Genomic DNA, 13857 nt, shown 5'->3' with positions numbered 1-13857 from the left:
ATTCTAACCAATGACAAATCTTTCTGCCTCTAGTGCTGCGCGTGCACATATTACTTCCGGTGCATGTTTTGTTTTCGTGTTTCCAAAATTTCCGAATATTTGATATTAAAAATGGGCTCTATCTTCTTATTGCAACTTATCGTGCTAGTCAGATGGATTTGCAGTGTTGTTTCAAGAATGAAACATAATTTATCACAATTCTTAAACAGGTTGAGTGTGGGAGCAATGATCATAACTTTCAGTCAGCTATCACTATGATCTCACTCATTTATGTTGGTTTATAACAAGTTGACTTCGTGCCGTGTTTAATCAGAATTCTGAGTTGTGTTCTTATTGCAGCTTTCCGCCCAGCCTTAGCTTGTGGTGGAAATATGCGCGTGCACGAAGATAAATCCACTGGACAGTTTTCTGAGTAGCCTATGTAGCCTAGACTTTTTGGCTGATTGATAAAATCGCCGCTCCTGGATAACGTCTTGACCATTACTCGGGGCCACGTTTGGAATGTGGCTTTGGTGATTGCGAAACATGTTTTAGAGTGGCTGTCCACTTTTCAATAAACAGGAACAGAGGCTTAATACATCACATGCTGACTCAAGAGGAGGGAGCAAGTTCTCGCTCCATTCTCCAGACTACACTGCGAAGAGAGCTTGTCCATCGACTCAACGTTTCCGAAAATTGAAACATGAACTGAGCACTTCGTATCTGTCAGTGGCATGCTGTTGTGAATGGTAAGTCTACCCGTGTAGGCGATGCAACGTAAATGTCAAACTGGGTGCTGTCACCAGACCTGTCCCACATAGAAAGTGAAATGTCAGTCCCACTCCCTGCTCCTTGCAGTGACTCATGGAAGTTTCGAGAGGAGACACTCTCTCGGGGTGTTGAGGATAGTAGGCTAAGGGATGTGCGGACAATGCTTGTCCCATCAACGCTATTGTTTCATGTAAGATACATTTGACTTTACTCTGTAAACTTTACTTGGGTGTTTCTCCTGTGGGTCGCATCAGTGTACAGTTATGTAGCCTACGTGGTATAATTCAAATGCTTTTTTTGAGAAAGAGCCAGAAAAGTTGGTTGAAGAAGATTTGGGCTCTCTGTTTTATACGTCATTAGGAATGACTCCCAAAAGAAACAATTGTGACAGTCTTCATTTATTAGCCTACTTATCAGGTTAAATCGTGTATGGTGGGCGTGTCATGTAAAAGTTGCATTTCTGAACCTATTCTGACACCCTAAGTGTCAAATAGACTTAACCTCGTCGAGTGTTATAGTTGGACTGCTTTATGCTGTTATCAGCCTAAGGCACTAGGCAAATATGATAGGCTAATAGAGAACTGGAATTGGTTATGTAAGCCTGTTGACTAAAATCGTATAAGTTTGTAAAATTGGATGTGTGTTGACAATAGTGATTTATGGACACTAAATGGGTCACACTCAGTATGTGTTCTTATGAGAGAAAATGAATCATGTGAGGGATGTTTATTATGAATATTAACACAACTTCCTGAAAGCATTTGGCTGCTGAAAGTAGTCACAAGATGTTATAATGATTACCCCCCCCCCCCCCCACCCTAGGACTAGGCTGCATGTGTTTGGTATTATGTGTGTTTGGTACTATCTGACCCCTGTTTTTAAGGTAATCATAGCCAAATAAAGATTCACTGCCAGTTCACCTCAGAGAAACTGTTCATTCAGACCTAGAATATTAGCCTATGTTTGTTTTCCTTGGGTGTAGGGGTGGCAGGGTATAGCCTAAACCAGTAATAAGTAATCACTGATGCATGACACAAACTGTGTGCACAGAGGTCAAAATATTTTAATTATGTGTCCATGTGTCTTCAGAAACCTTTCAAACGAACAACTTGCCAGGCTGCCGCTGCACCATCTGTCTGCTAATGACTTTATGGACTTTTCCCCCTGATTGGGTAGGAGTAGTTAGTAAGCTTTTTTAAAGACACAATAACAGAACAAAACGATAGCAGAACGGGGCAAACCTGTTGATGAAAGCTGTTCTCGTGAACTTCAGGGCTCGGATGAATTTGAGAGAAGTTATCAGCAGTCTTTTTCTTTTGGCGGGAATAGAGTGAACATGTACTATGAGGACAAGTCAAAGAGGCTAGGCAAAATAACTAAAAAGGCAGAATCCCTCTTAAATCAGAGGCCAGTTTATCCTTTGAAATTACAAAAAAAAAAAAAAATGTTATGGCTGTGATTTGTGCTTTGGTTCGGCATCCTAAGTTTGGGCTACTTGGATGTGTGCGTCTTTTGTAGACTTTTCAGTTTATCCTTTGTACCACAATTCAGATATAAGCATTGTTTGAGGTTCATCCCATTTTTTCACAGCGTTTGAATTGAATTGAACAAGTGCATCAACATCAACATAATATTTGACAGACTCTATGTGATCTACTACCTACATACCAGGTTCTTCTTGGAGGACAGCCACCAACATTCCAGTCAGAATTCATGAGACCAAACAAAGCCAGCTCTGTGTGGCCTCTGACATGAGGTTCCTCATTTAGGATAGATTAGCAACACATCCAAGCCTGTCTTCATCACAGATATCTAAATGTTATTTCCTCTCATATATTCAGAGAAATGTCCCCCCCTGGTCAAATACCTAGGCCAGTGTTTTTCAACCACTGTGCCGGGGCACACTAGTGTGCCGTGAGAGATCATCAGGTGTGCCGCAGAAAATTACCCAAATGTCACTCACTGGTCCAGAAAAGCAACTGTTGCATCAAAGAATTTATAACCACATGCTCTCATTGATTGTATGATTGCACTATTTGTGGTATGCAGGCATTGTACAAAGGGGCCCCTTATCCAGTATTCACAGAATCATCACATATCCAGTTCATAACAACAATTAAATTAGATAGTCACCTACAAATGAAACAGAGGGCGCTTGTTTTATTGAGCAGGTCTTGCATAGAAGCCATAATAAGGCCATATCTGTGTAGCTATTATTTGAAATTGTAGGCTATGGTATGTTTCTTATTTCTTCACACAGGATGTTAGTGTGCCGTGGGACATTTTAAGTGTCAAAAGTGTGCCGTGGCACAAAAAAGGTTGAAAAACACTGCCCTAGGCAGTCGCACTTGTGTCGTTCCTTGGTAGTTCCTGTTGGTGTCCGGAGCGCCTAACCAAAAATCACAACCGCCTAACCAAAATTTGCGAAGTGGATGTTTATCTCGTGACTCGGGCCCGTCCCATTTCTCCCCCCTTAAAACTTCCACTTGGTTTTGATTGCCCTCAACATTAAAGCCCCCTCGACAAGGGAAGTGGAGGTGAAGATCTTTCCCTATTAATTGGGACACCACTATATGCAAATTAGCATAGCGAGCTCAAATTTAAAATTAGCGTAACATGCTCACCTATGTCACGCGCAGCGCCGACGTGTCTACCGGTAGTAGCCTGCTATTTCATTCAGGAACATGCCTGTTCCAGCGGACATTGTTGTGTGGGTTGTGTTTATCTACGTCTGGTTAATCAACAAAGATATTCGTGTTCACGTGAACGCCAGAACACACACCTTAAATATTGCCAAAACTACCCAGATCAGATATATAACGTTATTTGATGGGCAGACTCTCTCAAAGCACTCAGCAGATATCATGAACATCGTCAGATAGCTTTGTGAGATATTTTCTAACATTAGTGTTCAAAACTCAACAGTCCATCAGATGTGCATCAAACTAACATATTCCAACATATTTCGAAATTTTAATAAGCTTATTTGCGAAAATATATGAAAAATGTGGCCGGCTCGCTGAGCTCGCACGGTATCCAGGGTAATTTCATCTCCCACTTCGTTTTAAGCCTGCATCGGTCCTGGCTATATTTTGAGGGTTGATTTTAAGGGGAAAATAGCACTTCCCCTTGCTCCCTAAAGTAATGAGAGACACCCTAGCCCTACACGTGCACGTGCAAAATCGAGGGTTAGGGCAAAAATCTAGGGGTAGGGGAGGTATTGGGACGGGCCCAATGATTGATCTATCCTGTAGCTTAATTTTGATTAAGACACTGACTCCCCTACTTGGCTCATTCTTGCTATTTATGTTAATTCAAGTATTGCCTTGCTTTTAGTATTATAATCTTCACAGACCCTGCATCAGCAGTGACAAATGGTGTAGTGGCTAAAGCAGATGACTTATTATCCCAACGTTGTAGGTTCGATTTTCTGATGTGAGATTGTCCTCTTGCTTCTCGCTACCTGCAGGTGAACTAGTGTGACACGTAGATTAATTGTTTTTGACTGATGTATTGTACCTATGGTCTCTCGATGTAGAGTAACTATATACATAAATATGTATGGTCAAAACCTATTGTTGTGTCTCGTAGGCCTACTCTTACTCAGAGATGAAAAGAAGAGACAAGATGCGAACTCCGGCCGAGCGCGCAGTGTACCGACGCGCTGCCGTTAAGCCACGGGACAGTTGATAAACTATGGGATACCCAGATATTTGTCCAGGCTATATATTTTTTCCAACATAGATATTTAACACAAATAATGACTCATATTGGTCTGCTTAAGTTAACTGTTTTATATGCTTAATTGCAATAGGTTTAGGTTTTGGCTGATGGCAATGACAATGCCAGCATTAATCACTCGGTTTAGATTAGAAAAATGTCATATGCCGTGACAGAACATTTCTAGGGGGTGGGGTATTACACGTTTCCACTGTTTCCACCAATGATATGTATCGCTGCATCATCATCAACAACGTTGTTGGAACTACGGTGTTCGAACGTCGGAGGTAGCGAATTGCGACACATGTACGATGCTTTCTGGAAACAGGTGTAACAGTGTCGTTGTTTGGTCGCAAGTTGCGTCGTACCATGGTGGGTGAGCAACGTCGTTGCTAACTTTTCTAGAAACGACCCCCTGTGTAGTTCCAAAATTCTGTATCTTCCATGAAAGAGTAGCCTATAGAAGGGCTTTGGTCCATGTTAGTTATTTAGTGATTACTGCTCAAATTTAGAATTTATTCGTATTTGCTCTTAGTGTTAATGTCAGCGTGCATTTTCTGTTAGCAGCCCAGTTGTCCCCTTGTCATGTCCCCTGTATCATGTGTCTGCAGCTTGTACTTCGTGCTTTAATAAATGGCAAGATTAACGAATAAAAGCATTCACCTTGTACGTTGCTACAAAAATTCTGTGGCAATGTAGATGGGAGGGAATTGGGGCTTCCTCAACTGCTTAGATTCTACTGAAGACAAAACAGTCTGCTTTGACTGTCAGCTCGCAGATCTACCAGTATGTTATACCAAAACAACAACAAAAAATACATGTGACTCAAGTCATATTGGGCATGACTTCTGTTGTGTGTCTTATGACTTTTATTATCGTAATAGCTTGTCATGGTGGTTATTGTAATGTTCACTGATGTGTGTTCATTTGTTCTCTCCTCTGCGAAGAGCGATGGAGGAGGTGGACCCAGAAGAGCAGTTCCTCCGAGATGCCAGGAATGGGAACCTGCAAGGCATCCAGAGACTCCTCATGTCCAAGATCAAGGAGGAGACCAAGCTTGACATCAACTGCAAAGGTCTGATTGTATTTTTGGTCACTCAGAATGTTGCCATTTCTTGTTCCCTTGAAGGCTTGAATACTTTGTCATCCATTCTTTGGAAAAATGTCTTGAGTCATGAGATGTTGAGGGTTTTGTTAGGGCATGTCTGCCAAGATATTGAATAGAGATGTACGCATGATATGCCCATTTCTTACTGAGAGGAAATAAATTAAAGGTGCTCAAGCGTTGTTGGGTAACGTCACTTCTGTTGACATTCAAATAAAACAGAGAGTTAGCTCGCAATTGAAACTCTCCTAAACAAGCATCTCGTTGGAGCGTTTGAGAACATCGCTTAGAGCATCTTTAAATAACTGTAATTTAATCATTTGACATCAGCAGTATGATTCTTATCCAATTTGTCTTGTCGCAATAAGTTTGCCTCGATAAATGTCACATTTTGATGTCAGTATGATCACCAGTGTCACCATCTGCTTGTTATGCTTCCAGGGAAGAGCAAGTCAAACCTGGGCTGGACACCTCTCCATCTGGCCTGCTACTTTGGACACAAAGATGTGGTGGAGGAACTGTTGAAGGTGTGTGCATCAATCTGATGCCCATAGCTGAGTTGAGTCCACATTTATTTGGTGGCCATAGGTGTTTATAATGACTGTGTTGTTTTTGTTTATTTGTTTATGCAGGCGGGAGCTGAAGTAAATTTGCCCAACAATGTTGGAGACACCTCTCTTCACAAAGCCGCCTTTACTGGGAGGAAGGTAGTTTGGCATCACCAGACATTTTGGTTTACCTTTCAAATCCTTGTCTCTGGAATGGAAAAGGATAATTTAATGATGGGTTTATGCTTGTCTTTATAGGAGGTGGTGATGTTACTGTTGAAGTACAACGCTTGTCCGACTACCATCAATGGGACTGCTCAGATTCCCAAAGACGTCACCCAGAATGAGGAGATCAAAAGCATGTTAGAAGGTAAAGCAGGCATATGTTTAGGTGTTGAATCTAATTCTTGATCATTTCATGCAGTAAGCATACTTTGGGGACATGCCCCCTCTGAAGTTGCATTAAAAGAGTTAGGTAGAGCTGAAACCAACTCCGCTTGCACATCATCATGAGTTAACATCAAGAACACAGTACTGGTGAAGTGTGCACAGTAAATCTACAAGGTGAACTTTGAATTACTATTGTTTTATTTATGAATTTGCTCATGTTTCTGTTCGTTCGAGGGCTAGGTTCTGTCATCCCACACTTTCCTGAGGCTGCTATTGATTTGCGTGACTTAAATAATTTCAAAAGAACATAGCTGTCTCATTGTTGGTTTGTATGGGTTGGTCTTTTTGTTACGGAAGCTGTATTCATGGAGATTTGCTGTATATAATTGAGCGCCTACACACTGTGTTAGTGATACATGTAGTGACACGCTTGCCACTGCTCTTGAGAAAATTTGACATAAGCTAATTGGTGTACATACTTTTGATGTTGCCTCCAATTAAACATGTGCTTTGATCAATCCACCATAGTTTATTTTTGGATCCGTTATGTACATTGCTGTCTGTTGTGTCATTTGTGATAATCTATAGGACAGATAAGCATTGTTACTGTTTTTTTATTTTTTAAGTGATGACACTTCCCAGTCAGAAGAAGAACTCGCCCTGATATGTTTTTTGTTTTGTTTGTTTTGAAATGACAGCTGCTGAGAGGACAGAGGAAAGAAAACTGGAAGAGCAGCTCTTGGAGTCAGCGAGAGAAGGGGCTGTGTCTAAGCTAACCCAACTGGTGAGGTCACATACTGTGTACGACCTACATCTACAGTATCATACTCCCTGCTCTCTTTCCCTTTCTCTTTTGTCCTGCAGACACTCCCTCATGAAGTAGTATTCACAATTTTTTTTTTTTACTCATTTTCTCCAGCACTATCAGGCTGACATAACCAATATAGAGTTTTAGGGAAAAAAACTACACTGTTGAAAATACCATGAATGATCACACAGATTAGGTTTCTTTTATATCATGTGGTGGTATAACCACTTAGTGGGGTTCCTTATAACAGCCTTTAAGGCACGTGTAGCATTTAGCAACATGTGAATGTGCATACAGTGTGGATGTTTACCTCCAAGCTAATCTCATTAGTGGACTGAACACACTGTATTCTCCCTTTCTGAAACGTGACATTAGTTCTTTGTTTTCATATTCCATACTATGCACTGCTCTTAAATCTCTCACCATGGCAACAGTCTTGCTGCAGAGCATTCACTCAGGTTAAGGCTACAGTAATGTGTGGGTTAACCCCTTGCTGTCACACCCTCCTGACTGGAAAGGGTGTATAAGAGCAGCTCTTCTCTTAGAGTAGGTACTTCAGACTAGTCGTTTCAGTCTCTCCTGAGGCCATGAAAATGTCTATGAAACCTATGAATGATGTCTGCTATGAGAGGCATGTTTTTCACATGTCATCACACATCCCACACTTCTTGAATGTACTGTCAAACCCCCATGTGAGCAGCCTTTGTCCTCTGGCATTTCTTTACTACGGCATGCTATGAAGCCAAAGTCTCTCTCGTTTCAGTTGAATAGGAAGAAGCCACCTGACATTAATTGCACAGACTTGCTTGGGAACACGCCTCTGCACTGTGCAGCTTACCGAGGGCAAAAGCAGTGTGCCCTGAGACTCTTGCAGAGTGGAGCCAACCCCAACATCAAGAACAAAAATGGTATAAAAAAAAAAAAGTGTGTGTGACCCTGTGTATCAGGGTCGAATCTGAAATGTACATTCATTTATTGTTATTTGTTAGTGCTAAAATCTAGATTTGTACAATTCACTGGAGGGCATAGTTTGATACCTTGGACACATGATAGTAGTGTAGTACATTAAAGTGTAAATTATTTCTGCATTGTGGCAGCAAGTTCATAAATGTAGGTATGTCAGTTTTTACTAGACAGGGTAGAATATTATGGGCTGGTTTACTGCACATAGATTAAGCCTAATCCTGAACAGACAAAGAGCATTCAGTTGGGATCTACTACAACTTTTAGCCTAAGACAATTTATAATCCATGTACGGAAAACCGGCTTTTCCTGGTGTGACAGTAGGAACGACACCCATTGTGGTTGAGAATAATTATCATTACTATAGCATGGTTTGTCAATGTAGATGCGGTAGCTACTTCATCTCAGTGAACCCATACGAATCTGCAGGTGCATTTGAGCTCTTCAGATCCATCTTGCAATTCTTCCATTCACAGTGATTTAAAAAATCACAGAAAGCCCAGGAACCAATCACAACCGCTTATCTGGCATGGGACGGGCTTTATACGATGACAGACAGGGAAGCATGGTTAGGAGTGCTGTTGAACTACCTCTCAGATAGGCCACAGTTTGTTCGGCTAGGGGGCTGTGTGTCTAAGCTGGTGGTCAGTAGTACAGGAGCACCTCAGGGGAGTGCTATTCCCTTCTCCTTTTCACACTCTACTACACCTCTGACTTCCAATACAACTCTGGGTCTTGCCATCTGCAGAAGTTCTCAGATGACTCTGCATTGGTGGGGTGTGTTAAGGGGGGGGGGGGCGTAGAAACAGAGTACAGGCGGACGGTGGATCGCTTTGTGGAGTGGTGTGGTAGCAACCACCTGCTCTTGAATGTGGCCAAGACCAAAGAGATGGTGGTGGACTTTAGCAGGAACAGGACTAAACCAAACACCCTCACTGTCCTGGGGGAAGAGGTGGAGGTGGTGGAGAAGAACTGTAAATATCTGGGGGTTCACATAGACAATAAACTGGACTGGAAGCATAACACTGAGGCTGTCTACAAGAAGGGTCAAAGCAGGCTCTATTACTTGAGGAAGCTTAAGTCTTTTAATGTTTGCACTAAGATATTACAAATGTTTTATCAGTCTGTGGTAGCAAGTGCAATTTTCTTTGCTGTCATCTGCTGGGGTAGCAGTATCAGGGCCAGTGACTCTAACAGACTGAACAAGCCGATTAGGAAAGCAGGCTCTGTGCTGGGGACTACTCTAGAGCCTCTAGGGTTGGTGCTGGAAAGGAGGATGTTGCAGAAATTGTTACACATCATGGACAATGCATCACATCCCCTACACAGTACACTGGCAAAACAACAAAGTGTTTCACCAACTCAGTTGCAGTAAGGACAGATATAAGAAAACCTTCTTACCCACAGCAATAGCACTTTACAACGACTCTCCTTTGAGTAAAGAGAGACAACATCTTTTAATCTTTTATATCTAATATGGAGGCAATTGTCTTGATTTATGTCTTATTAGGCAGTTACACTTTGGTACTTGGATGTGTATGGTACCTTGACAGCTACCATATGCTATGTCTTGTGGGTGAAAGTAATTTCTTGTTGTAATGTAATGTATGTGGACTATATGTGTGCGTGTGTGTGTGCTTGCTGTATGTTCTTAAGGCTGCTGAAACAACTGAATTTCCCTGTGGGATAATTAAAGTATATCTATCTATCTATCTATCTATCTATCTATCTATCTATGAATCTATGAACACAACCAATGAATGTGCTGATGGTGTCAGTATCAAATCACACAGAGTATTTTCTTTGGAAATGAGTAAACAACTGCACCTTAGTTTACAAGCAAGATGTGTTTATTGTTTTTGTGTATATTTATTTATTTATTTTTTATTTATTTATTTAGCACTTGTAAAAAGACAGAATCAGAGAAGAAACAAAGAAAATAAATCAGTGCAGGAAGAGGCAGTAAGCCCAGACTGGCTTATATGAGGCCTCCACCTAAAAAAGTAACATAACAACAAGAGCCACAAAAAGTATCTAAACAATATAAATTAAAAGAAATTAAAAGAAAAAGAAAAAGAAAGAAAAAGTATGAACAAACAGTGTAAGCACTACAGTAGAAGAAACTACAATGACAGAAGTCTTCAGGAGAACCAGCTATAGACCAGCAATTAAATTAGCCTTTAGGCATCCTTTAAAATGATTAGTAGTAAAACATTTCAAGGCCAGATGTTAAAATTTTTTCCATATTTTAGCACCCCTATAACGTATGGAAAATTGAGCTTGACATGTTTTAAGTTGAGGAGGGTGAAAATCATTAGCTTGCCTCGTTACATATGAGTGAACCTGTGAATTAGTTTTAAAATAGCACTTAAAGTGCTCAGGAATCTTTCCATTACAATTATATATTTCATAAATAAAAACACAGGTTTGAAGTACAGTAATATCATTCACAGTAAGGATTTTCAATTCTTTAAATAAGTAAGTAAGTAAAGGAGTAGATGCAGCACACCATTCAGAACAGGTTGCAATTCTAACAAAACGCTTTTGAATGACCAGTAATTTCTTAATAGTGGAAGGAAAAGTACTTGCCCACACTAAATTACAATATGAAAGGTATGGATAAATTAAACTATAATAAAGAGTGAGGAGGCAATTTCTAGAGACAAGATGACTAACCCTCCTAATTATCCCAATTGATTTGTTTACTTTTTTGCTAACACAGTCTACTTGATCCTTCCATTTTAAGGTTTCATTAACAATAACTCCCAAGAATCTGGTTGATGAAACTTGCGGTATTTCTGTAGACTCAATTTTAATTTTACATATGTCATTAGGGTATAATTTTTTACCTCCAAAAATGATGAAATTAGATTTTTTAAGATTTAAAGATAGTTTATTTAATTTGAACCAAGTGGCATGCAGATAAGCCAGCATTTGCCTCTTTCATTAAAACACTGAAATTTGAATGTGAAAGAATCAAGGTAGTGTCATCTGCAGAAGAAGGTTAGAAACATTGGCCAAATAATTAATATAAATAAGAAATAATAAAGGTCCCAGGATAGAACCCTGTGGAACACCACAGGGTAATCCAGCCATGTTGGAATTGCAACCCTTTACACAGACAAACTGTTTTCGATCAGATAAATAGTTACTTAGCCACTTATATGTAAGATCATGAAAGCCATATTTATGCAGTTTTTGCAATAAAATAGAATGATTAACAGTATCAAATGCCTTTGACAAGTCTATAAAAATACTACAAATATATTCATTTTTGGTTTGAGCCAAGATAACCTTGTCTATCAAGTGAAGAAGTGCCATATAAGTTGAATGATTTTTTCGAAAACCATATTGGTGTTTATACAGAATTTCATTAGAATCTAAATGGAGGATAATCCTCCTGTAAATCAGTTTTTCCAGTACTTTTGAGAAACAAGGCAGAATTGATATTGGTCTATAGTTATTAAAGCAACATGGATCATCTGTTTTATACAAGGAAATAACCTTGGCAATCTTTAAGTCCTGAGGCACAATGCCTGTTTTCAGGGACAAGGAGAAAATGTGGACAAGTGGTTGTAGTATTTTTTGTTTCACCTCCTTGACAAGAAAAGTTGGAATACCATCATGACCCGCTGATGAAGTTGTTAGCTTGTCAATTATTTCACTGATTTCATCAAGGTCAGGGGGCTTAAAAGAAGAAATCCTTTGATATATCTTTGGAATAAAGTCCAAGGGACTCCCATTGCAATCAGAGATTTTATTTGCCAATTCCTGCCCAATATTGACAAAAAAATCATTGCATTTTTCAGCTATATCCAAAGGATTCTTAAGAGACCTATCACCATCATGAAACTCTGTAGGTAACCCCGCAGTGGAATTTTGCCTTGATAGCAGCTGATTTATGGTTTTCCATGTTGCCTTAATATCACTTGAATACTGCACAAATCTTTCACTAAAATATAGTTTTTTTACAGATCTAATTGAGTGACTATAAGTATTTCTATATGATTTGTACACACTATGATTTAAAGGAGAAGGATTAGAAATATATTTTTTTTATAAGTTTATTCTTTTTCCTTAATTTCTTTCATAATTCAGTTGTAAACTAAGGTTTCTTAAAATCCTTAGTAAGTTTTTTAGATTTGCCCAAGGGGAAACTCTCATTGAAACGAGAGCCAATGATTTTCATGAACTTTGCATATGCAGACTCAGCATCACCATCCTCATATACATCATCCCAAGAAACCCTGGCAAGCAGTTCTTTAAATTTAAGTATATTTGGTTTAGACAAAAACCTTTTATGCATTGAATTATCCTTTTGTCTGATTTGACCAATATTTATTTTAGATAAGTGGAAAATAGGGAAATGATCCGACAAATCCACACACAAAACCCCAGACTTCATTTCTTCACTCAGAGAGTTTGTTAGGATATTGTCAATCAGAGTTGATGAATTGTCTTTTACCCTAGTAGCTTTAAATATAAGAGGGAAAAAATAACTAGAATAAAGAGTATTTAGAAACTCATCTGTAAGGGTGTCTGAATTATGTTTAAAAAGGTTAATATTAAAATCACCAAGGATATAAAAAATTTTACCCTCTCTATTTATCCTATCAAGACAATTTTCCAGACTGTCGTTAAAATCTTTAATTGCCTGATCTGGGGGATGGTATATAATACCAACAATGATGTTTTTAGCTCCAACAAACCCCACAAACTCTATAAACTCAGACTCCACTTCAATTGTATCTGACTTCAGACAAAGATCTTGCCTTTTTTTAAATCTGTAGTCACAGTGAACAAACAGAGATACACCCCCTCCAGGTCTATTCCGTCTCACATAGTGCACAGAGTTGTAATTTGGCAATTTGAATATTTCCTTTGAATCCTCTGTAAGCCAGGTTTCTGATAACGCAATCACAGAGAATTCGTGTTTGATTTGAGACAAATAATGCATGAATTTATCATAATTCCTAGAAAGACTTCTTATATTCAAATGAAAAGTAGAGAATGTATCAGAAGACACAGAGTCACATATGCTGTTAAATTCTGCTTCACTTAAAAAGCTACATAGTTTAGATATATCAAAAGAAGAAAAAAAGTGAGTGTCCGGATCAACATCTGAACAAAAAGAGTCAATTGTAACTGATTCAAAAGGATCAAAACTTTGATCAACAAAATCAGATTTGTTATTGTCCATAGAAGATGTTATATACCTGAAATACCTGAGAAGACATATAGTGGAAACTAATGACCCGGACTCTGGATGCTTGACTGTCCTTGTTGTTTTTGCGAAGGTGGATGGACAATCAGTTTATCATATCTCAGATATGCAATGTCCCCCCTCTCCCTTGCTGCCCTCATAGCTGGGAGAAGTTCTTTGCTCTTTAGTCGGATGGCCTCAGTAAAATCCTCATTGATGTAGATGCCTGTTCCCTTTAGATGTTTGGTATTGTCCAGAACAGTCATCTTGTCCTTTAGTCGTAGAAATCTGACAATGATTGGTCTGGGTTTTTGAGATGGTGCCTGTTTCCCCGTCCTGAAAGCCCAATCCAGTTAAATTTTTGAGTGAT

At 39.4% G+C, this 13857-nt stretch overlaps 1 protein-coding gene across 4 annotated transcripts in view; it reads left to right on the top strand.

Annotated features, from left to right (window-relative positions):
• Positions 1-60: 60 nt before the first annotated feature.
• Positions 61-13857, top strand: part of osbpl1a (oxysterol binding protein-like 1A) — a 32656-nt gene continuing 18859 nt past the window's right edge. For 2 of the 4 annotated variants that reach the window (XM_076278807.1, XM_076278806.1), the window contains exons 1-7: positions 774-940; positions 5418-5545; positions 6017-6102; positions 6208-6282; positions 6382-6493; positions 7212-7297; positions 8085-8229. In XM_076278807.1, coding sequence (XP_076134922.1) covers positions 900-940; positions 5418-5545; positions 6017-6102; positions 6208-6282; positions 6382-6493; positions 7212-7297; positions 8085-8229 — 673 coding nt within the window. In that variant the 5' untranslated portion in view covers positions 774-899. Of the gene's footprint in view, positions 729-773; positions 941-5417; positions 5546-6016; positions 6103-6207; positions 6283-6381; positions 6494-7211; positions 7298-8084; positions 8230-13857 lie in introns of those variants that run through there. The other 2 variants (XM_076278808.1, XM_076278805.1) reach the window with 2 other exon arrangements.

The sequence above is a fragment of the Alosa pseudoharengus genome, unplaced genomic scaffold (assembly GCF_046254945.1).
Source record: "Alosa pseudoharengus isolate Yale_2024_CS ecotype anadromous, Long Island Sound unplaced genomic scaffold, YU_APseudo_1.1 YU_APseudo_1.1_scf_11, whole genome shotgun sequence".
Lineage (NCBI taxonomy): Eukaryota > Metazoa > Chordata > Actinopteri > Clupeiformes > Clupeidae > Alosa > Alosa pseudoharengus.
Note: the sequence above shows the minus strand (reverse complement) of the source record. Positions and strands in the feature narration are given on the sequence as shown.